The 26,407-nt window shown below is 36.3% G+C and overlaps 1 protein-coding gene across 1 annotated transcript; it reads right to left on the bottom strand.

Moving 5' to 3' along the window:
- Positions 1-4,071: 4,071 nt before the first annotated feature.
- On the bottom strand, positions 4,072-25,265 carry LOC145662054 (uncharacterized). The gene is made up of 2 exons (XM_081727386.1): positions 25,133-25,265; positions 4,072-4,925 (listed from the first exon to the last, which is right to left on the bottom strand). The coding sequence occupies exons 1-2, from the start codon at positions 25,212-25,214 to the stop codon at positions 4,552-4,554; spliced, it is 456 nt and encodes a 151-aa protein (XP_081583512.1). The 5' UTR covers positions 25,215-25,265; the 3' UTR covers positions 4,072-4,551.
- Positions 25,266-26,407: the final 1,142 nt, after the last annotated feature.

Raw genomic sequence — 26,407 nt, 5'->3', positions numbered from 1 at the left:
CATATTGATATGAGTGTCTCTATTTTTAAGTTCTCTTCGGTACTGAATACTTCTGATCATAAGAAATTACTTAACTTGTAATCATGGAAAGGTATTGTTCAAAGGAATGCACATTGTGTCAACAGGATCTAAACCTAAAACAGACAGTAACACTTAAATTGAAAGGGTGTGAAGGAGTGAATAAAGCAAGTATGGAAAGAGGAAGTAGTGTGCGTGTGGAAGAAGGACAGAGAGTACATGTAGAATGCAGAAAAATTTGGTGTAATCCGAAATACATTGCAGCTGAAAACGCTCAAACTTAAATTTGGGTACTGACTCATATTCTCCAGTAAAGCGCAGGTTTCAGACCCCCACTTTTTTCGACTCATTGCTTGTTCTGTGGTGTAGCTGCACAATTGATGATAAAAATTTAAAAAGAAAAAAAAATCTATAATGGTATTTCCTGTTCAAACTGTCAATTTCGGATCAACCTTGTTGAGTATTTGTGCGTAGAGGAAGGATCAGTGGAGTTGGGAAGTACAAGGAAGAGTGGAGGTAGTTGGCGACCTACATCCTCATTATGCAAGATATCGCCAGCAGTGTAATGTGAACTTCAGAATAAGAAAAGATAAACCTCAGTTTTCTGCAGCCGAAAGTGACGTGAAACGCCTTAGACAAACGCTCGTGGGAAGATCGTTAGAAGACACAAGGCGGAGGGTTTTCTTTCAAGTGATGGCTCACTTGAAAAAGAATGATGATGAACAAACAAGCGTGACTGATCTAGTGGAATTGATGAAGCAATATCTGGAGCAGGAAGGATCTTCGGAGCAGCGATACTGTGAAAGAAATATGAAGCAGCAAGTGACGAAACATTTTAAAGATGAGGTAGTGATAACTGAAATGCTAGGACGATCAAATGTGTGCCATTCAAAAGTATTGCTGATCGAATTCTTCAAGAACACTACAGCAATCCAAGAGATGATGATGATCCCATATATCCTCGTTGATGCTGCTTTGAATGTCCTTCTCTTAGGTGAAGTATTAAGAATCCCTGTTCATCTAGGAGACTCATACAATTTTGAAGCCCAAAACGTTGAAATAGACAATACTTCACGAAATTCTTACACCAATGAATTGAGGTGATTTTAGTTTAGCGTCCCTTTCAGCAGCGAGGCTATATGAGACGTGGACCAACTGATTAACGTGGAATCCGAACCACATGAGCTCCCGCCGGGAATCGAACCCGGGTCTCCCACGCCAAAGGCGCGTACGCTAACCGCTTAACCACGGAGGAGCTCTCTTACACCAATGAAGTCGAAGATATTAGCATAGAATGTTCTGTAGAAAATTCACACGATAATGAAGAGGAACACACAAGCGATCAAGTGAGTTTTGAGACACATCCGAATGACTTCAAACATCTTTGCAACACAGTAATATTCCCTATAAACTCTGATCCAGACTCAGATACTTCTGCTTTGAATACGTGTAATATCAGAATCCCTGAATGCACTGAAAATCCAAAAGAAAGAGTCTAGCCGAACGAGCTCGCTTTGGATAATGTATACAAGAATGGTTGATATATTGAAGAAGTTTCTAATTGCAGAAAGGACTGGAAACTGGCTTCTTCATTTGGAAAGTCCTCACGATATGTTTCCCTTTTATGAAGAAGCAAATCACAACGAGTAAACAAAATGCATTTATTTACATCTTCAGAACATGCAGCAGCTTCATGTTACTCATCCTGCAGTCCACGAAAAGTTTCTTCATGGTTTTCATGTCGTGAGACAAACTGATCAATTTTGGGGTTATCAACATGCTTGGTATTGTTAATTGAGCAAGTGCTCATGAGATCCATCAAAGGAAGGGGTGGACTTACTAGAGGACGGAGTATGACTGAATCTCATCGGCACATAGGGGTTCAGTCATTAGCAACCTATTCTGAAGTTAATAGGGCACTTCAAGATTTTACAAGGATCATATACGAAACTAGTGAACAGCACAAGTATGCCTCTGAACGCAGACGGCTGAGTGATTCTCAAGATATTCGGAAGATCCTAGAATTCTTAAGCACACTAAACCTATTTCAAATGGATAAATCGCTGCTCAGTTTAACTTCCAGTGTGATTGTCCATGCCAATGTAAATGTATAGATATAGCAGAGACAGTGGGAATCAGTGTGTTGCAATCAATGACAGGAACGAATATAGTGGATTACAAGTTTAGTTGTACAACACAAGCTGTTACAATGATAGTAACAATACATATCCCCATTCAAGACGACATTGTTCAAATTGATCCTTTTCTGCTCTTATTACGAACTATGTACTTTTCCAGCATCTTTATTTGATAGCTGCCTTCTACCTCTCCTAGCCAACAAATCACCACTGTCAGATCCGCTCTGGTTTCCTATACCTATTTCTCAGACATCTTTGCAGATTCCTATGTACATAATTGACGGAGGCGCTCTTTTACATCGAATATTCTGGTCAAGTGGAATGAGGTTTTCAGATATATGTCAGAAGTACGTACAGTACGTTCACAGAAGGTATAAGGAGGCTATAATCATATTTGATGGATATTCAGAGGCTCCCTCTACTAAGCATGCAGCACATATGCGACGGAGAAAAGGTCGTGGTACGCATCTGGCTAAGGTAACGCCTGAAATGGCATTGACCATGAAGAAAGAAAACTTCCTAGCAAATAGCCAGAATAAACAAAAGGTTATTCACTTGCTTTACAACAGTCTCTTTAAAGCAGGATACGAGATCAAGCATTCACCAGGGGATGCTGATGTTGTTATAGTACACATAGCGATATCTACTGCTGCTGAACGTGAAACAATCGTTGTAGCTGATGAGACTGATATAATAGTTGTTTTTTGCTACTGTATCCACAACATGCTGAAGAATTCTCTTTCAACCAAAGGTCAAGACCCACGGCCAGAAGTTTAAAACTTTGGATATAATTTCAGTAGTACAGGAAGTAGGTGACGACGTTCATCATGTATTACCATTTCTTCATGCTTTGTTAGGATGTGATACAACATCTCAATTGTTCGGTATTGGAAAAGGAAATACGATGAAATTTCTTACCACTCAGGTACTAATGGAGTGTGCTGATATCTTTAATCGATCATCAGTAACCAAAGAAGAGGTGGTATCTGCTGGAGAAAAGCCCTAGTTGCCAACTATAATGGAGAAAAATCAGAATCTCTAAACACACTCCGATATAGATTTTTTTTTCACAAGATCGCGAAATGTAACTTCAGTGCATAATAAATCTTTACCACCAACATCAGCGGCTGCATAGTTTCACAGCTTGCGTATATACGTACTATCAGGTACAGCAAATGCTAGGAAATTGTACATTACAACCAATAGAATGGGGATAACGACTATTGAATGATGAATTGCTTCCTATTTTGATTGATATGCAGCCAGCATCATCGACTCTGCTTTCCATCATACGGTATGGCTGTAAATCAAACCGTTGCTCTTCCTGAAAGCATGGCATCGACAGTTCTCTGGCTTGTTCTGAGTGCAAAGGTGTTTCTTGCACAAACTGCAGCCTTGTAACTGGACTAGAAGACGAAAGTAAAAGTGATACAGAAGTTTCAAGCATTAAGTTTGTTACAGTGAAACACCACTCTATTCATCTTAAAGGTAAGTTACACAACTTAACATAATAAAAAAATAGTTTCCTTGCTTCTTTTTTTAGAATATGTTAATAAAAATATATGCATCGCTTACTGCAAACTTGTTTCTACATTTTGACATGACATTTGTAGCAAATGTATGAATAGGAGCCAAGCTACATTGAATTCTGTACTGCAAACTGTATTTTACAGTTCAAAATAAGTTTTCAAAATGGTGGTCAATATGGCGGATTTCCTTCAATGGGATTTTGATAGACTTTTGATATGTTATTCAGGACGTATTTTGTTCTAGGTCATCTCGTATATTTCCTGGACTGATATCAAGCTTATCGAGAAATTTATTTTATATAATCACTAAATTTCTATTAGATTTCTCAAAATATAAATTTTATAAAAATAAAATATGCGGAACACAAACGATTTATCAGTGATTATTTTCGTTACTTTTGTAAAATTAGTTCGGTGGCATCCAGCCTTCAGGAGTTGGAATAGAGAAATAAATTTAAAGTCTTTTATAGCCCAAATGACAGAAATAAAATTCACAAATATGGATGTCTTGTAAACAAATATGTTGTAAACTACAGTATTATAATCAAATAAAATGGGTAACAATTTTCAAGAGACATATAATTTGATTCTTCAATATGTATTCGGTCAAAATCATGTAAATAATAATAATATAATTGTTTAGTAACTCTATTTTAACTTTTAAGTATATACAATATGGTAACTTTAACCTTGAGATAAGCATGAAGGTATGCAGTTTAACACTTGATTGTACCTCTAACAACAAAACTGTTGCCTATCAGAATTTTACACAAAGATGAATTTCTACATGATGTGATTGTTATGAACGTGAAAATTGACATATCATTTTATATTAACAACAATCCTTAATGCCGTAATATAAAATATCACATAATTTGTGAGTAGTATGAGTCGTCTTTTTTAATTATCTCGTTCTCAGATTCATTTCTTCCTTCTACAGGCTTATCAGGCCCTGACATCTCAGTAAGTTTCACTTGATTGTCAATGCTGTTGTTATGAGTTGCATTGGCTTCGTCCAAATCAATTGGTCCCTTTAGTGGAATGATAACCGTTTGTTCTGGTGGAATGTTGATTCCTAGAGGGAGCACTGGGAAAATTCCGAAGAATGGCCATAATGCCCAAGACAACACAAGTGGGCAATCAGTGTTGACAGTACATATAGCCTTGTTAGAAAGATCGCATGTGCAGCTATCACATCCAATGTCAAAATTGGTTCCAGGCTCGCATCCCATCATTTGTACTAGAAAGAAAAGAATGAAAGAGAAATCAGTGTACTATATAGTATTAAATGTGTTTTATACTTACATACTATATCATACGTTTTATAACGAAACGTGTCATAAACGTGCGCATAGGCTAAAAGAGAAAATGCTTTCTAAATCATTCACCACACTATTTTCAGCAGAAGCACTAACGAAGTACTGTTTGTATAGGATTTCTTTATTATTGTTGTTATGGATTTCCAACAAGTTTTTCAAGATAAAGTTCACCTCTCGTGGCCCTTAAAGGAAAGAAAGGGGCTTAGAATTATTTGGCTCCATTCATCATATCTCTGTAACTGTTAGGCAGAGAAACTTGTAATTTCGAACAGGTGGTTTCTTTGTAGTTGGAGTTAAGATAAAATGAAGTTTAGTGAAATGAAATTCCTACGGGAGAAAAGACAGATTTTTCTCCAACGTCCACCTTATCGCTTAAAAACACCCTAGGCTGAGGATACCAATTGTTAAGTGTTGTTTCACGTGGCAGAGAGGTGTGTAATGTGGTAGAGACTATATTCCTGACTACCCATACATAAAACATCTTTTCTCAGCTCGAAACAATCTTTCGGCTACTGTAAAAGCCATGACTTCTTTTCGAAACTTGTAACTGATTTATTTGTTTGGCATATTGTTTCTAATTATTCAGACATTTTTTAAAAATTATTTTCTGTGTAGTTATAAGACTGATTTCACAAGTTATATTTGTGAAGATCGGCAACGTGTGGTGTGGTGTAATAATGGATTACTTGGGACCTCGAGAATTCAAATCCCATAAGCGCCGATCATGAGGACATTTCACTATCCTTCTCTTTATCTTATGAAGAAAATGGCGGACTTAGCCCATGGCTATTCATAAGCGTTCGCCACGCGCTTTTATTACTCATGCGTACGCTTGGAATACGCTGACCATGTATTTAAATGTGGATGGCTAATCACAAACGCGAAAGCAATAAAAAGGCGGAGAAAACGTCAGCTCGAGCGTATTTGGTGCGTTTCGGAACAATAGACCGCCTGCTGCTTAAAAGATGTCTAAATGAAGGGAAAAAAGGAAAGACGTGTTGCTAGGCAAGAGGATTTTTAGCAAGAAACAGCTGCTTTGAAGATAATTTGTGCAGAGTTCTGGAACTCTGCTATTATAGACCTGAACTTGGCAAAAAAAAAGCTGGAAACCCTGGCTGGCTCACAGTATGATTTATAACTCTGGCAAAAGTAAAGTTACCAAATAGCCACCTTGGTTGCGTTCGCTCTAGGGAGTAACGCTTCGAAAACGCATTCTCAAATAGCCACAGACTTATACCAAACAATAAGGCAATATGGCTTCCTTCTCATATCTGGTCCGTCTCAAATATGGATACTTCGTAAATTTAAATATGAAGTGCTTTAGTCTTTGTTTCTCAGCAGCACTATGATATTACTCGCAGAAATTGTTTTCAATAGGAGAGTGATTACAATAAAAAAAAAAGTTTAAAATGTAATAAGATGCTCAAAAATTAATTTAAGATGACTAAGGGACTAAGAGGGAATAAAGAATTACATTATAAACAATGTGACATGTTTGCTATGATTAACATTTCGGAAAGATTAAACACAATCTATTAGGTAAAATTATGATTTTCGGATATTAAAATGTACACTTCATAACCACACAGAAGCTACTTTGTGCGCAGGCAACAATTTTAGAATAATATGTAGGACCTAATTATCTGAATTAGTATTATCACCATTATTAAACATCTGAAAATTGTAAGTCCCAGGCACGTAGCCAATGGGTGGGTCCGGACACCCCCCCTTCCTTCGGGACAAGAAATGAAAAAATAAGGAAGGATGCAAAAAAGAAACGAGGAAAAGAAGAATCGGCGTTAAAAATATAAAGCTACAGCAAGCGTTTGGTTACTCTTTCTTCTGAGTAGCTTTGTGTGAGCAAACGGGGGGTGAAGTTTAAAATGGATATTATTGGAACGGAGCATTCCGAATTCTATCTAGCTCCATGTTAATCCTATGGACTACAAATCACGATCGATAAACCGGTTCGATCAGATGGACTCTCAGGTAGAACTTAAAAAATGCCCACAATCACCAATAATATGAGCCTAGCTACATAGATTCCAGTTACACTTATTAAAGAAATTTTCAGTTTCGCGGCAACTGAATCCATTTTCTAGAATGTCTTTACTGCCGAAAGAGATCTCGTCGCTGTCCTTGGGGGTATTAAACGAAGATAAGAAAAAGAAGAAAGAAGACAAGAAGAACCGAGTTCGAATAACCTCAAAAGACTATCTTTTTCAATATATTTTTAGATTCTTTTACTGGAGATTTCTCAACTAACATATTCTCATTTTATTGTCCTAACAAACCAATATGGGTACGTTGCCAGTAAAATAGTTCAGACTGATAGAGCCCCTGGTGTGTAACCACAGTATATCATGTTACGCCCCCCCCCCCCAATATATGTGGCCAGTAAAATAATTTAGAATGATCGAGCCCCTTGTGTGATAACCATAGTATTTTGTCACGGACCCCACCCCCCTATTACAAAATCCTGGCTACGTGCCTGTAAGTCCGAAATGTGTTTTTGGGGAGAAATTACAACGATACTTGTATTTATACTTGTATTTCAATCCTTAGGCCCTACTTGTCCGTGTGCGTGAGTTTTCTCGGGGTTCTCCCGTTTCCTTCCACTTTCTTCATTCCACCATTTCATTCATCACTCATCATCGCCATCTCCTTTAGCCTAACCGGCATAACCGTGGGACGTAAAACTCAAAGATTTCATTTCATTTTTCAATCCTTGTATTTGTGGGCAGAATTCACTTTTAAATTATGCACAAGCTGTTTAAAAAAGGAAGAAGAAGAATATGAAAAACATGATATAGATGTAATTTCTCTTTCAGTTGTTATACGTTGCTATTTTGTTAATATAGTAATTCAAATTCGACGATGTGAAATTGGTTGTCATAGCAACACAAAATAAATAATGCATAATTGCGGATCCATCTTGTGAACACTGTATGTACAATTTTTAAGGTGAGTAAAAAGTTTAATGTGTCACATCCTACAATAAAAGGTAATATCATGATGCCGCGTGTAAATGTTTTTTGATGAAAATCAGTAGCCTTGTAGTTATATAAATATATGAACTGTCGGTCGTTATATAATTTGGTGGTTTGCCGCCAGGACCTTAGGAGATTTGTATGAAGTTAAGTAAACAATCTCCTAGATAATAAACTTCAGGAGCGCAGATTGATTTTAAGGCTACTTAGTAATTTTGTTAAAAATTATCAAAACGGAGTATACTTTATTAAGGAGTGGCAAAAAAATTTTCAGAAATATCAAAATGAGTCTTCCTGATATTGGAAATGCAATTGAATCAAATGGTAATAGAGAGATGGACCTAGCTGACCTAATTAAACAGCAAATGGAACGAATGAATCAACAGATTGGATAACTGAGTCAAGATTTTGGTGATCAAATGAATCAACAAATGGAATGAATTGGTGACCGAATGGATCAACAAACGAAAGAAATGAAACAACTCGACAGTAAAATCGATGAACAGATGGGACAATTAAAGCAAGATCTTGATGAACACATGAAACAACTCGATAATAAAATCGACCAGACGAATCTACGAATTGAACAGTGGCGGCCGGTGGATTGTGGTTTCGGGTGTTGCAGTACGAACGATAAGAGACAGAATATATAAAGTTGACTCATTGACTATTCAGCATAACTTTAGATGCAAATGCTATGTGACATGTTAAATTAAATAAAATTCTCTTTTTAAAAAATAAAATATGCAGAACATTTTATCCGATTAATCACCTTAATTAATTAGAAAGTTCATTCTCCTCTCTTTGATTGGAGCAAATCTGTCTAATACATGCTGGTTGAACCCTGGTATTCTTATTGTCAGGTCTTTTTCGATGAAAAGCATAACCAATGGTGATAACATTTATTAGGACATTCAATTCCTTGAACGTGTCAATTCTTTCTCATGTGGAAAAAAAATTTTCGTCTTTTGCTGACGCCATAAGTACAGTTAATATTAATTTCAGAAGCTTTGTAGATTCACTAAATAATTTTTCTAGATTATTGCGAACGATTCATTCTAGCAAACAGTCCCTGGCAGTGATCCGAATTCCTCTTCAGCGTTGACTGAAGAGAGTTCGTAGCAGAGATTAGTGTTATAAAAAATGTACATTGAACACACTTTATTCACAGTTTACCCAGAAAATTTAAAATAAATTGAGGAAATGTATCTGGTGCAAACAACACTACTGCCATAAGATATCCTGTAAATTTAAACTGGATTTTTTTTTGAACACACTCCTGAATTGCCCTTTGCTTGTTTTTTCTAAGCTTTAATTGCAAATTTTTCCTCAGTTGAAAGCTGGTCAATGTTTCTTGTAAGTTATTTACAGAAGTCATGGTATACAATTCATTCAGAATTTGTAGGCTATTTACAGAATTAAAGCACACACAATAAAATTAAACATAATAATTAAAAAACAAAACAGCCGATACAAAAGAGGTACTGGTATATGAATTCCGAATGTCACATATTCATACATCAACACACACACACACACACACACATGTGCGTAAAAGAAAAAACTACATTCCAAATCATCTGTCTTGGTTGTTACGCAATGCACGATGAACACAATATACTTCCACATGAGGCGAAACAATGCTTACCAATGTGATATGTTCTGGAAAGGAAACCTGGAAACCCGCCAGATGAAGGATCAGCATGTAACAGAAGCCAAAAATCAAAGAACATAAAAACAAACAGCACTGCCAATTCTACACCCAGAAATGTTAACTGGGAGGGGTCCAAAGTATTTGAGGGAGGTCCAATACGTCTACATAATATGGAACCTGTCTTATACTGCACCCGAAAAGACGATAAGTAATTCTTACTTACTGTCACCTATATTTTTAGAAAAAAAAAACTGACAGAATGATTACTTTTATAAGAAAAGAAAGAGTACATGATGAGGTGTAAAATAAAATATTTATCCTACATCAATCATTTCTCTGTTAAACAAGTATAGTTCGTTAAGAAAGTCTACAAATGTTAGTCAAGTTTCGAAATTTTTGGGAGGTCCGGACCCGGTGGACCCCCCTCGTGGCTACGCCCCTGAACATTGCTAACTAGTCCCAAATTTAATCTGGCGTTTCCCATCAAACAATTTTATGTGGAAAGTTATCAAGATTATAAAATACACTTATTTTATAAAAGAAATGTTTATACTAAAATACTATCCCCAGAGGGGAAGGGGGAGCGATTCTGCATACTGACTTATTAATATTTGATTCACAAATTACTGTAGAAGAAGCCTTCATTATCAATATAAGCTAAGAATTAACTTGTAAATGCGGGTCTACTTTCATTTGTTTTCTCCTCTACTATATATTTTCTTTCTTATTTTGTAATTCTGCAATCACTTTTTTTTTAATTGTCATTATATTGATTTGCTACAGTATAGTCCCGTAATTTAAAAATATGAATGCATAAAAACAAATTACATTTGTTAATTGCTAGTGAAAGAAAATTCAGAACTCTTATTTAGCGCGAAAATCCTTCTCGTTCACTGGAAACCGTGCTGTGTTGCAGAGGCACTGCAACGACCAGACCCTTTAACTTTCCCCAGATAGGGAAAAAGAGACTTAACATTTGCTCCAATTGCCGCGCTGAAGGAATCTGGTCGTTGTATGCTCGCTGCAACACAATATAAATTAGAGACTCTGTGACGGATTATTTTTCGCTTTTTAAAACGGATTAACGGAACGGACAGTTACAGAAGAAAAAAATGTTATTTAAAGTGTATATATGCGAGTATTAAAAAGTATTTTTTCTGTTCTTTACTACTATTGATAATAATATTTTTTCTTGAAATATCTTGGTCGTTGCGCAACGCTGCAACATTAACATTAGCCGCCACTGGAATTGAACAAAGCGGCCTTAAAATGGAACGAATTATACGTAGATTCACTGAGATGCAAAATTCCATTGAAGTAGTAGAAACTATACTGTAGTTAATGATCACTCAGCCCGAATAAATGAACACAATAACCAGATTAGAGAATTGCAAGAAGAAATGAACTCTATCAAAGGAAATCTTATGGTTGCTAATGAGAATCCTGTTGATACTCATACGAAAGGTGATGAAATTCTCACTGATATTAGGCAGGCATCCCAGTATCATCATCATCATCGGAGGAACGTAAAAGAAAGTGATTCCGCTGAATCTTCGACAAGTAGTGATAATGAGGTTAATGTGGGCCAGCGTCGAAGAATCAATCGTTCCTTGTCGGGGCAGAAATCATCCCGTGAATTCCTGGCAGGTGAAAGATAGAAAGAGAGGTAAATGTTTTCGTGTCAGTGAAGTAAAATCTCTCACAAAGTTTAGTGGCAGGTCTGATGATATACCGGCTAGCACATTTATAGAAAAATTCGAAGATGAGTGTGATCTAATGGGGGTGGATGAAACTAAATTCTTAAAAATTCTTCCGCATGTTCTATTGCCTCCCTCTTCAACTTGGTTTACTCTGATTTCAAGAATGCGTTATTAGCCAACTTTGAAAATGACTTTATTTTAGCCAATAGGGATGCATTAATTCGTAGCCGGCATTATCACCCTAAATTGGATAGGAGTATTACGGATTTTGTAATATCAGCTTGTAATGAGTTGAAATCTATTAATCCTTTTCATCCTGAATCTAGAATAATAGCATCCATACGCATTTTATTACCTTTCAAATTACAGCAAATGTTAATTTCGGCCCAGTGCTTCAACTTCAACCATCTTATTATTTGTTCAAAAGTTTGAAAGTCAATCCATGATGCAAAACAACAATAGAGGGCAGCTAACCTTAATCGTAACCACCTTAATTATGCATCTGTCCGAAATATCAATGTCCAACAAGAGGGTATTTCAAGTGTGCGAAGTAATAATAGCTTTCATTCTAATAGGAGAACAAATGAATTAAATGTTAATGGTACTCGAACTGAACCTAATTGCAGGAACTACAATAGAAATAGTAATCGTGGAACTTTTTCACGAAACATGTTCACAAGTGACAGGAATTACCAATGTAGAAATCGGAATACTGATGAAGTACGTAATAGACAAAACAGTACACAAGATTGCGCTGCGCAATATAGCTTAACTCAATTTTATGGTTATATAACGTAAGCTAATGTTGTGGCGTCCGAAAGAATATATTCAATTGATTTTTTGTTATACTTCACTGTAAATACCGTTATGATTTCGTTTGTTATTTGTACTTCATTTGAATTCTATGAAGATAATTCAATGAATCAACAAATTGAACACCTCGTTTATTCATGATCTTGATAAAAACTTCTATTGTTCAAACCGTAACATTAGTTTTTATTATGATGTTAATTATCATGTTTTGTTCTGGCTATTGTCGATATTTCAATTTTAATTTATATTTTGTTTGACTATATCATATATTTGATCCTTTCTTGTATAAAAGAGCATTTATGTAAATGTCATAATTAGTTTTGCCCGCTATCTTCAACTTATACTACGTACGAGGCTCACTACGAAAGTTTTGAGATGTGAAATAACTTACATATTTAAAATCAATTTAACACTTACAGTTTCTCAAAGTATTCACCATTACACTGTACACACTTTTGCATCCTCGAAAACCACTTTTGGAAACGGTGTTGCCACTCTTTTTCTTCAAGTGTTTGAAAATTCATTCTCGTAAGCCACTACAGCTTCTTCAAGGCTGGAAAATCTCTTCCCACGCATGCGATCTTTGATCCTGGGGAACGGAAAAAAATCACACGGAGCCAGGTCAGGGCTATACGGCGGATGAGTCATAAGTTTGACCTCCGTAGATTCTAAAAACTGAATTGTGATGTTGGCCGTGTGTGTGGATGCGTTGTCATGATGAAGCAGGATCCCACGCAATCCAGTTCTCGGACGCCGTTCCCGAAGCTTCTGGAACACTTTTGTTAGGCAAACAGTGGTGTACCACTGAGCAGTAACAGTCTTTTGTTCTTATAGTGGAACAGTTGCAACATGGCCAGATTTGGAGAAGAAAGTTGCGACCATCTTCTTCCCCACACTTCGCGGTCGCTTCACTTTCGTGGGTGGACTTTCGTCTGGAAAGATCCAAACTGTAGACTGGCGTTTATTTTCAGGGTCAAATTGATAGATCCAAGTCTCATCACCAGTAACAATGTCAGAGACGCGTCGAGAATTGCCTCCATCAAATCTTGTAAGCACATCTTCACACCATTCCACACGCATGCGCTTCTGTTCTTCAGTCAAAGTGTGACGCACCCAACGAGATGAAACCTTCCTGAGCCAAAGATGATCATGAAGAATTTTTGTTACTGCTGGCGATCCAATGTTCACTGTAGATTCAATGTCCTTGAAAGTTGTTCGAGGATTTTCTCGAATCATTTGTTCCACAGCGGCAATGTTTTCATCTGACAATTGTTGCCGGACGTCCAGCTCTCTCTTCATCCTTAAGCGATGTCCGGCCTCTTCTGAATTCACCAAACCACCGAAAAATTGTAGCAAGGTCCCCAAATGCCCCCTGCAAACGGTCAGGTTTTGTGTCTCGTTCAAATCACTTTTGAAATCGTAAAGGATCATTGCCCGAAAATAATCCCTTTCGAGCTCCATTATAGACAGCCGAATACTGCTCACATCAACAAACAAGTGAAGGCGATACAGCCACGCCGATAAGCAAGGCAAGTTGGGACTTGCTTCGCTTCTTCGCTCTGATACCACCACCGAACGCAATTGTTGGAACTCAAATACTGTGCCACAACAATGCGTATCTCAAAACTTTCGTAGTGACCCTCGTATCAATGGCCACAAAAGGACCTTAAAATTAAATAACATCTATGTCGTAATCTGAATGTACCCTTATATTATCGACGTTAAAGTATATAAATATTTGAAATAAAATTAATTAAGAATTTGAGATAAGATATGAAAATAATGTTGTTATAAAAGTAAAATATGAGATATGATTAGGCGAATTGTAATTTATATATATACAAGGGTCATTCAGAAACTCAAGTACTTAGTATGTAATAGTTAACGGCCCAGGATTTCACTTTTTATTTAAAAAAAAAATAAAAAATAAAAAGGTCCTATAGTTCAAGGCACCATTATTTCAGTCTTGTTTTATTTCAATCCTTACTTGTACTTGTGTTCAGAATTCACTTTTAAATTATGCACAAGCTGTTTAAAAAAGGAAGAAGAAGAATATGAAAAAAAGGATTTAGATGTAATTTCTCTTTCAGTTGTTATACGTTGCTATTTTGTTAATATAATAATTCGAATTCGACGATGTGAAATTGGTTGTCATAGCAACACAAAATAAATAATACATAATTGCGGATCCATCTTGTGAACACTATATGTACAATTTTTAAGATGTGTAAAAGTTTAATATGTCACATCCTACAATAAAAGGTAATATCATGATGCCGTGGTTTTTGATGAAAATCAGTAGCCTTGTAGTTATATAAATATATGAACTGTGGGTCGTTATAAATTGTGATGATTTGTGTCCGATTGCCACAAAGGAAAGTGAAATGAAATTGATGTCCCCCTCAGAATAAACCTGGAATCTGCCCGCCTCCCAATGTTGAAGACAACTCTGCTCCCCTGATCCTCCTCAGAATCTTTTCAACTTCATACATATTTGGAACATCGCTTAAAAAAAGATATGGGAACGGTCTTATCCTCCCACCCCTCCACCCCCAATGTTTGAAGACAGATTTGCGCCGCTGATTGCAACTGGAAATACGAGCCTGGAAACTATTATTTTTAACATTAGTGTTTCCAATGTTTACCTGCCAAACAAAGATTATTGAGATAAAATCAATTCAAGCTGAAATGTAGGAGTGATAATAGTAACAAAACTTTCAACTTAAGAGCTGACGAAGGCCACTTCCTCCAAGAACAAATAAGTTCAAGTAGAGCATAGGCTCTCAACAACATTATTTCTGCCCTTCCGGATCAAATATTGCTTTCTTCTGATTTCAATAGCTAATTCATAGTATTGGTTAAACTAAAAAGAGAAACAGAATTTGCTGCTACGAAGCCCCATAGTGCTTGTTGGTAGTTTTATCGACTTCCATCATTCAAAAAGATCTCTAATTGTTTTTGCAATGTATAGTGAATGTGACACTGCCAATGTCATCTCGTGTTTTGCGTTAAGTGCTAGCCAGCCAAATATTGTTTAAACACTGAAGATAGAAGGTTTGCATGTTTCCACAGGGAATCGAACTTGAAACAACGCATAACTAACACAAGCACATTAAAACAATTCGCTTTGACAGCATCTTGTTTTTATCATTATTAGGCCTATTTAATTAACGAACATTCAGATACAGCCTACGATACTAATTTACACTAGAATTATTAACACTGAAGGGCAATTGGGAAGTAAGTGGAAGAAATTCTTCCAAGCTCTATATTTAAAAATGTCATCCGTACATTTCTTAGTATAATTTATGAAAACCCTGAAAATATCTGAATCAATTTGGTCGACCCAGTACCTCTCAATTACGAATCAATTGATTGATTGATTGAGATTTAATGGGAACGTCAGCAATGAGACTATTTGAAACTGTCACGACATTGCGAATCAAGAGCGCTAACCACCAGGAATAAAGTTATTAATAAGAATGGAAATGGAAATAAATTAGCTAAATGTAATTCAAAAGCTGAAAAAAAGAACTATTTCTCTGAATTTTCGCAGATAGTTATAAAGTTTCAAAGCTTCAGATTTACCCCTGTCTGATTAAGATTTGCATGGAACTGAAAGTGACTATTGACTTCTCGTCCTATTCGCATTACGTAGTGACACCTACGTATGAAACCAAACACCAAAGTTTGAACGATTTCGTCAGTGTGGACACAAATATGTGGCGCAATTTCTGGTGTCGCCACATCATTGCATGCTGTAATTAAACAGAAAAAAAGTTTCGTCCTTGTTTCCTGCCAAATGTGGGTTTCAACCAAGCGGGACAAAAATATTGGTAAAATCCAGTGTTTAACATTCATAATATTTCATAATTACAGAGATTGTTAATATCTTAGGTGCCTTTAAGAATAGTGTCAGGGCAAGGGCGTCATTTCAGGCTGGAATATGAGTTTGAGATGTGTATGTATACTATTAATCAATGTTATACTTGTGATATACCTGTTTCTAATACTGCAGTTAAAAGCTCTTTAATTCAAGTAGGCGAGGCCTAACCCGCTAACTGCCTCATAATGCTGAACCAAAACCATAAATGCATCCCCATTTGATATTCGAAGTATTTGGAAGGATCCTAAGAAGTTTTCTTTTAGATACGCAATGAATAAAAATATATTACAAAGTTTTTTTAAATTTTAACACACAGTTATATAAAACTTATTTTCTCCCAAACTTAGAAAACTGAATTTTTAATTCATCAAAGAATCCCTTCTAATTTATTATTTTACTGTGTAAGATTCTGTTGAATAGAAACATTTACCTTACATATATAGATATTATGTATCTTCTGATTAAAAGTATGGACCAATTGTTAGTTTATGGGAAGTTAACTCAGTTAAATTAAAGAAAGTAATATTTTTCAGTAAAAGACCATTATCAATCGTACCAGATCGAATATCTATTTAAAAATCCAACTTTTATCTTATTGTGTGTGATAATTGCCAGATCTGACAGTGTATAAAATAAGGTACAACTAAGCGAAAAAGTGTCCCCTAGTGAACAGCCATGTCACCTACTGTCGCCTAGTGAACAACCATAGTGCGGGCATATCGACGTCATCTTTAAGAAAAAATTCTTTGAGAAGAAGGATTTTTCAATAACGATAATGCTACAAGGGATGAAAAGATGACCATCTCCTTCTGGCTTGGAAGCTCTTCCCCAAAAATATGCTGTCAACTTCCTTGTACCCACTAAGAGGTGCTGCTCCGCAATAAGGACAGAAGTGGTATTGAATTACAAAGAATTTGTTTCAGAAAGACTTCATGATGAGCAACAAGGCATCCTGAATTCAATAAATGCACTCATCGAGGCAAGGAGCGTGAATGAAGTAGTTCAAGCAGCACGCGTCCAAGTTGAAAATTTATTTGGAAAAAGTGCAGCTTCTTCTTTGACAGACGATATTGTAAGTTTATTTGCTGCTGAAAAACTTTCTGTTCCTTTGAAATTGAGTAACTCCACGGCAAAATTATATCGCTATTTAAAGATGCCCAGACCACACTCTGTGTTTTCAAAATTGGTTTGACCTCATATAGCACTGGGCCTGAGAGAGCAGTATTAGTTCATACAATATTGAAAGTAAGTAAGCAGTTGAGTTATTCAAAGGAAGCTCTAAATTAAAGAATGCTGCTCTTAGTGGTGTTGGAATAGCACTTTATGATCCTAGGCATGCTGTGGCAATTTTTTTACTAACTAAAGACAGAAGACAACAACTTCCAGATCCGGAGTTATATAAGGACCAAGATATCTGCATCTAGTGCGAAAGTTGCCATTGTCTCTTATGTAGTATACAACGATAACGTTGTTATGTTGCTGTATATATTATTGGCAATCTGTGCCAGCTTATAAAAAGGCGATCAGAGGCGAATTTGTGGAACAGTATTATGTGAAAAGAAAAGAAAGATACATAGAGATATCAAGAGATTATTCTTTTGTAATCGTAAATTAGAAAAAAAGAGTTGTTGCTATGGTTACATAATAAATAGGTGTGTGTAGAGATAGACATCTTGTTATGTACGCTTCTCATGAGTGGATATTAAACTCAGTTAAGAAAGTGACAAAACGTATATGAGTTATATTATTTATGAAGTATTTGTTTTATTCTTCTAAAATTGGTGCCTTAAACCCGGAAAATAAGTTTGTCGTTTTGAAGTACACTAAAACCTGCCAACATTATAAGTGACCTTAGTGTGACCACTCTAAGAAGCGGAAAAGTGATACGCCGAAATATTATCATGAGTGTCACGGATAGAAATACAACTGGAGAGCGGAATACTCATCTAGAGATTAATCCCAACGAAAATCTTACTGACATCTTAAAAGATATAGCACAACAAATTAGGAATCTTGACGAAAAGACTCAAGATCAGACTCGAAAAAGTGAAGAAATCGCACAACAAATTAGGAATCTTGACGAAAAAGAAGCTCGAAAAAATGAAGAAATAGCACAACAAATTAGGAATCTTGAAGAAAAACTAGACCGGAAAATAAGCCAACAAACGAAGGATTTTGAAGAAAAGCTAGAACAGTTAGAACAATGCAACGAAAACAAGTGGGAAGCTATCCAACGTCAACTTACACAGATGAACCAGCATATTGTAGTCAAATTTGAGCAATATGACGAAAAGATGGAAAGAGTATCACAGAAAGTCACGGAATTTCAAAACTCTGTAGATCTCATTGAGGCAACATTAAACGCCCATGATACCCACATCAAGTTATTACAGGAGGAGGTTAATCTTATAAAAGAAAATTGTGTTTCCGAGAGTGCAACGCAAGACGGTGGATATAGGAACATGGTGGGTCCTGCATTTAATACTCGTGAACCTAGTCGCCATCCTAGGACGATGTTGGAAGCTAATGAACCTTCAAGTTGTGGAGAGGAAAGTATCGATAGGGAAAGAAGAGTGAGACAGTCATCCCGGCGAAGCTCCAACAGGTATATGAAGACTATAACAGGTAAACTCATACGATTCAGTGAAGTAAAATCACTTACTAAATTCAGTGGCATACCGGAAGATGTACCCGCTAGGGAGTTTCTTGAAAAATTTGAGGATGAGTGCGAGCTTATAGGTGTAGATGAGTCGCAGTATTTAAAATTATTGCCGCATATATTGTTACCACCCTGTTTAACATGGTTCAAGGCTATCAGGGGTAGTCTTCACACATATTCTGATTTTAAGAATGCTCTATTATCTAATTACGAAAATTATTTCATGACAGCGAATAGAGATGCCATCTTGAGAACAAAACATTTTAATCCAAAATTGCATAGGAGTATTACGGAATTTGTAGTATCTACATATAATGAGTTGAGATCACTAAATCCAAATCATCCGGAATCTCGTATTATAACTTCCATTAGAATCTTATTGCCATTCCGATTACAACATCTGTCAATGTCGGCACAATGCAACAACTTTAACCATTTAATTATGCTTATTCAAAGTTATGAAAGTCAGTCAGCAATACAGAATAATAGAATACAAGATAGAGGTCAGGGTAATTCTGGACGTAATCAGCCACAATATGCTTCTGTTCGTAATGTAAATGTACAACCTGAAAATAATTCCAATGTGCCTAGTTTTAATAATAGAATGAATACTTATAATAGTACCGGTAATCAAACACAACCCAATCACAGAAATGGTGTTAGGAATTTTAGAAACAGCAATAGTAATTTCAGTAGGAATAATAATTATCGCCGATTTTCACAAAATCAATTTGTAGATGGCAGGAATTCTGTAAACAGGAATCAAAATATGGTAACAGTGCCTAATCGCCAAGGAAATACTATAGATTGTGGGATACAATGTAACTTAAATGAAGTTATAATTCAACGTAATTTAAACTAGAGTGTGCCGATGTGGGAGGGGTTAAACCCATGTCAGCATCGAATACTTCTAATGAATTTTCTGATTGTGAAACTAATTTAAAACTTTTAGATACAAATGTCGTTTATCAATATGTACCAGTTGCCAACTGTTTTTGGAGATTTGATGATGATATGGATGTAAATTTAGGTAACACTGACAAAGATTTTGTCTTTTTAAAAACCTTCTGTACAGCGAGAATTGATATAACAGTTAATGAAATTCCTATTCATGCCTTAATTGATACCGGAGCTACAGTTTCGCTTTTGTCGTATGTTTTTTGGCGAGAAATAACTAAAGACTACTCGAACCCAAGACTACAAAAAGTAGACAATTTATTATTAGTCTATTATACTGGTAAACACAAGAAAAGAGTGTTAGGTAGAACCCAAATAGAAATAGGCATACAAAATTTTAAAATTATGACTCCTATACTAGTTATTAACGAGCTAAATGAAAAAATATTAATTGGATTGGATTTTTTAACGCAGCTGCGTACCGTACTAGATTTTGAAAATAAAACTTTCACTATAAGAACGTTGGATGATGCGATTATCCAAAAATTACTTCCTGCTCAAGACAGTATCGCATCTCAGTGTCAGCCTTTTGAAAATGATGTTTTTAGTATTAAACTTAATGAGCTGAAAGAAAATAATGTTAATACGATAAATGAGATGCCAATGATGGAAGATGATTTTTTTATAAGCGTGTAGATGAAATTTTAAATTTATTAAGGTCAGATGATGAGGAAATTGCTTCATCATTTAGAGACATACTCTATAAACATAAAAAGGTATTTTCACGTAAACCAGGTTCTTGTAAAGATTTCGTATATACTATTGAAGTGGATACCAAAGACCCTATCGTAACAAAACTATATATCATTCCATACCGTTTCAGAGATAATGTGCGTAAGCAAATAGCTGAAATGTTAGCACGAGGAATAATACGACCTTCCCAGAGTATCCATCTCAATCCATTACATGTAGAACCCAAAAAGGATGGAAAAAATCTGAGAATTGTAATGGACCTCAGAAAACTGAATTCACACGCAAAGTTACAAGTGAGATATCCCCCCGTAGATGAGATCCTTGGGACATTACAGGGTAATACTGTGTTTGAGAACCTGGACTTAGTCATGGCGTATAATCAAGTTTTATTAGATAAAGAATCAAAACCATATACCACTTTTTTGTTTGAAGGTCAGCTGTATGAGTACAATCGAGTGGTATTTGGACTGATTAATGGCAGTGCAGCATTAGCATCTTGTTTGAATAAAGTACTGAAACAAGACCTACGCAATAATGTAGTATATTATGCAGATGATATTTTGATTATGGGTAAAACCCCGAAAGATTATTTAAAAAATCTGGATCTAGTTCTCGAACGATTAGGAAATTTTGGTTTAACAGTGAACATAGAAAAATCTAAATTCTTTCAAAGGTCTATAGAGTTTTTGGGTTATTTGATTGACGCCAATGGAGTGTGCTATAGCGAGTCCAAAGTACAAGCAATTAGAGATCTACCAATTCCCACGAATTTAAAGGAAACTCGGCAGTATTAAGTCTTTTTAATTGGTTTAGGAGATCCATTCATAAGTTTGCTGAAATGGCCGAACCCCTATTTTCTATTACGAAGAAAGGAGTACCATGGCGGTGGGAAGAGGCACAAGAACAAAGCTTTCAACGTTTAAAAGCTTGTATAATGAGAAACATCCGTTTAAACCATCCTGATTATAGTCGTCCTTTTTTTGTTCAGTGTGATGGAGCACTTGCAGGCGTTTCTGGTATACTTTGGCAACCTGGGATTAATAATAATGAACCATTCGTGATACATTGTGTAAGTCGGACTCTAAAAAAATGCGGAAAAGGCATATACCATTACTGAAATCGAACTTTAGGCGGTGCGATTTTCTTTGCAAAAATTCGCTCCTTACTTAAGTGGATGCCATTTTACTGTTATTACTGACCATAGCTCACTATGTCATTTGAAGAAAATACAGGGGTACAACAGTCGTTTGTTAAGATGGTCCTTAGAAATGCAATCATTTGATTTCAAAGTTAGACGTATAAAGGGAATAGATAACGTGCCTGTGGATACATTATCCCGATTATTCCCCAGTGAAAATCATCAGGTACTATCAATAAATGTCTTCAAGATTTTACAAGAAGAAATTTCTAACATTTCCGTCGACGAATTGCGAAAATCTCAGAGAGAATATGAACCATATGCTAAGATCATTCAACATCTCACTTCATGTCCAGATAAATGTGATTGCCCTCGTTCTTGGAACACCCTGTATTGTATGTCGAACAATGTTTTGGTAATTAAGTATTTTAAATTTGAACATCGAATCAAAATTTGTGTTCCACCTAAATTGGTGCCTCACATATTGAAAGCTTACCATGATAACTGGACATTTTGGTTATCTGAAGGTATATTCTCTTATAAATAAATCATTTTATTGGAAATCATTTAGATCTCAGATTAAAAATTATTATATTTAAGTTTCAATACGACAGTAACCATTAAATGATTAAGTCACTAACCATTAAGGATTAAGCGATACCGGTATATTAAGGACAGTGGCACTTATACCCAGGAATAAAAGTGGTCTGGAAAGGTAGAGGGACGCATGACGTCACGCCGTCCCCAGTGCCGATCTTTAATCATTATAATTGTATTAGAAAGTGGGGGAACGCCACAAATATTTTCTGGAAGTGAGGTACCCCGCGTTCCCCCTCACTTCTACCCCTACTGATACCTTATAAAATATATTACAGAAAGTGAGGTACTAAGTGTGACATTCACTGCTCATATCATGATCCAAGCTGTTCTTAAGTTTTAGTGTCGCCTAGTGAAAATGTCTTAAAATATGCACTGAGATCTGTTATTATTGATATCCTTCTTTCTTCGCAGGTACTCACCCACTCGTAAACGTAACATTTTCTTCAACACAATGGTAAACGTGACTGTTGATCACTATTGGCGGCCGACAAATTGTATGCAGCTAGGTCTGCATGTATTCACTCAAAGTGAATTTTGCTGGCATTAAAATGTTGGTCGTCACTGTCTATGTAAATAACCTCATAGTTAAACGTGAAACGTGGAGGAAGAAATCACATTGCCTACACAGGATAAAGAACTACATGGTTTTAAAATTGTTCTCGAAAACAATAGAATCTTCTACTTTCTTTATTTACGCTACTTGTATTCTAAGTGTGCAAACGTTTCTTTAAAAATTCGCGGTTAGACCCTACATATACATATCAAAGTAGGGCTGTGCGATATCGAAATTTCGATATGGACATTCGATATTTATCTGATATCGATACCGAATAGATATATCGACAATATCGAATATCGATAACGATATCGACAACATCAAATATGGATATCCAATATATTGATTGGTCTTGAATATTCATGTTGATATAGACAATCTGGTCTCAAAACGTTTCAATGGGGGATATCTCAGAATACTTGTTTATCACAGAAAACAGACTTGCGTTCCTTGTAATCCACCTCTCTTTCCTCAGAAAAAGTTAATAAAAATAGTAATTTAATTTTTTTCCCCAGCTATCATATTAATCATCATTGCGGACACAATGAGAGTGAAACAGGGTGACATAGAATATGTGTGTTTTATTTGTATGTGTCTATTTCATGTATGTGAATTTGTGAATGTGCACGTGCAGTGCTGGATTAACCTATCTGGAATCCCGGGGCTAGAAAAAATGTGTGGCCACTGCTGACTTCACCTAATACATTCCTCTGAAAGTATAGTAGAAAAGTTAAGGGAATATGTTTCATATTTTGAGGCATATTTTATTTTATGATGATGATTGTATCTTCGTGATACTTTTTAGATAGCCAGTTGAGATTTTGATCAGAGTGGAGGTCCCTGTCCACCTGGAGGCCCAGGGTTATAGCCCCCCTAAGCCCCTTCCTTAATCCGGCCCTGTGCACGTGTGGCGGTATGCGTTTGAGAGAAAGAGAGAGAGAGAGAGAGAAGTTCTTTCTATAATATAACACGTGCGTTGTATTTTAAGCTCACGCATAAACAATACTTGATCCAGATATGGTCGAATGACGTACCCGATCAACAAAAGCAAAATCGGGTATCTCCGTTTCTGTTTTGTGCTAATTACTTGATGTCCTACTGCAACAGGAAATCGATGCAGGACTAGCTCAGGAGAGTAATGCTCCCGGAAGTAGGAACGAAAAACACAGTTCTGATTGGTTGGCGTTATCCATTTCTTGCAACGTTGCATTCAAATAGCAGAAATCAAACTACTATTGTTGTTGGTCTTCGTGGCCGAGTGAGCTAGCGCTATAAGCTAGTAACGAAAAATCTCTTTTGGCGTTCAAACCAGGCCCGAGGCGTTTTTTAAATTTTTTTAAAACATTTTTAAAACACATTTTAAATTAAAATAATATGAAAATAATACTCAAAAATGTGATTTACTTACTTTTGTGCAGATAAGTAGTAGTAGTAGTAGGAACGGGTTAGAAGCTCCACAGGGCTCATTTTGTTCCCCTTATACTCCATTATATAAATTTTGTAACTAACTTAAAACAACTGGCTAGGATAGCGCGTAAAACAGCTGGCTAGAGTAACGCACGAGCGGGTCGTATCGATGCATATCTTTCAATGCCATCTACAGACAGTGGTGCAAAAAGGCAGTATATAACGTTGCTTGTCACAAACTGACAACACTGCGTAACTGCGACTAGAGAAAGGAGGCAATCCGTTCAAATCATTTGACAAGCGCTTATAGGCTATATTGTATACCAGAATGTAGGAAAATTTATGACTCATCCTTTTAAATCATCCATCAGTCATAATATCACATCGAGACGAAAATACAATATGCTTGGACAGTGAAGTATTTACGATTTTGTTGCGAAGTGTCTTTTCTAGCTTTATTCCTAGAAATGTGAAAATTCTGCAAGACATTTCATTTACTTTAAAATAGTAAATAAAATTTCGGGGGGCTTCATCCCAGAAGCCCCCCTTAAATACGCCACTGTGCTTGGATAAATTCTGATGCATAGTTTAAGAAGGTCGAGAAAAACATCTTTTTATAACGCTAAAAAAGGAATGTCGTTCGTTTAGTTTTTTCTTTTCTTTTTCTTTTTTAATTTTGCTGATAGATTGTTTGACTGCAGTTCCTCTGAACGTGACACTTTGTTTTCTATATAACCTTCAAACACACTCTAATAATAAGTCAGACTTCAGTAATAATTAGAATCTTAATCACTTATCATATACAACGCCCGGTCCTTGCCCCAGAGCTGATTTCTTAGCAATGTCATTGGCCATTAGCGGAACAACTTGGAACTACAATGCTCACTAATTGGAAACATTATAATCACTGGAATAATAAAGACTGTCGGGAGGTATTGATATTCAATACTTTATGAATAAGAATAATCCTAAAAGCTATTGTTATTCTGTAAACTACAATAATTGTTAGAATATTGAGTTAATTAAACGTAATTAGCACAGAAAATATAGGCTAATTGATAACGGGCGGATTTACCTGTTTTCGTCAGTGGTTCGTTATCACACAGAACAAATTGAAATAGGATAATGAAGTGAAAAATACAAGACATGTATTCCATGTTGATCGTGGCTCACATACTCGTAACATATAGCTTTCTTTCCTTGACGTGCTCCTGCAGTATTGACTGGTTAAAATTCCTTTCGCATGAAACAATGGAATATTACAGAAACGAGAAAGAAAGAAGTAGTTCTCCGAAGAGTGAGTAAATAGTAGCGATAACGTAGAGTTGAGAAACACATAAAAAGCGAACGTTCATGCAGAAATGTTGCAAGGTTCATAAAAGAAAGGCTAGATATTTAGCGCATAATTGATTTGATTTGATTTCAGTTTAGTGTCCCTTTCAACAGCGAGGCTATATCAGACGTGACCTTACAGTTAAACGTCGCACTTGAACCACATGAGTTCCCGCCATAAATCGAAGCTGGATCTTCCCCATAGCGCGTAATTGAGAAGATTCGGTTTTGATTCTATCAATAATTGCTATAATTATCGTACTATTTGGTTCTAGTGGTTTCGTCAAGCTTTTTTCAGAAAGGGTTTAAACCTCCGCAAAGACGGTGTAACATTTCCAGCCACCGACTCTAATTAGAGCCGCTCGATAATGTTCAGTGAGCAACCACCTTGCTTAGGGCTACATATATTATGTCCAAGTCACATATGAATCTGACACAGCGACGCAAATACTCTATTTGTCGCCCGGGGCAAGAACTCGCCTTAGTGCCCCTCTGACCAACCAAACCAAGACGCTCACCCAAATATTTACCCAATTTTGCGCCCTTCCAATTCGGCGCTCGGGGCACAAACACCGTTTGCCCCCCTAGTTACGTCACTGATCTGGCACAGAAAGAACTGTGTATGAATTTTTAGTTTCTGTGTTTTACACATTCCCGTTGCAACACTGAAGTTATGAAAGGCATACTATTAACGTGGGCTTCGAACTACGATCAGTACTTGACTCTGGAGTAGTTAGTGAGTGCACAGACCATCAGGCAAGATCAAAACCCACAGTATAGGTCGTTCCCCACCACGTTGTCTCTCCTCCAAAAGAATTGGATTACAAAAGCATGTGATCGGTCCCGTATTTTTTCTATGCACTTATATGTATTAGATTACGTTGCTCTAGAGCTGCTTCCACTTTCACTGTGAGCTCTTATCTTATTTCATGTGCGCTCCTCACTCCCGCCCTATATCTATCACACATATCTTCATTTAAACAGCTATGTGTTTGTAGCATTTTTTTTTCTTCGGAGA

This window comes from Thermobia domestica, chromosome 10, assembly GCF_964235325.1.
Source record: "Thermobia domestica chromosome 10, izTheDome1.hap1.1, whole genome shotgun sequence".
NCBI lineage: Eukaryota > Metazoa > Arthropoda > Insecta > Zygentoma > Lepismatidae > Thermobia > Thermobia domestica.
Note: the sequence above shows the minus strand (reverse complement) of the source record. Positions and strands in the feature narration are given on the sequence as shown.

Coding starts and splice junctions, on each gene's coding strand:
- LOC145662054 (XM_081727386.1), bottom strand. CDS start 25,214: ATGGAATACATGTCTTGTATTTTTCACTTCATTATCCTATTTCAATTT. Junction 4,926..25,132: donor CGAACCACTGACGAAAACAG/GTAAATCCGCCC, acceptor TTTTCTTTCTAG/TACAAATGATGGGATGCGAG.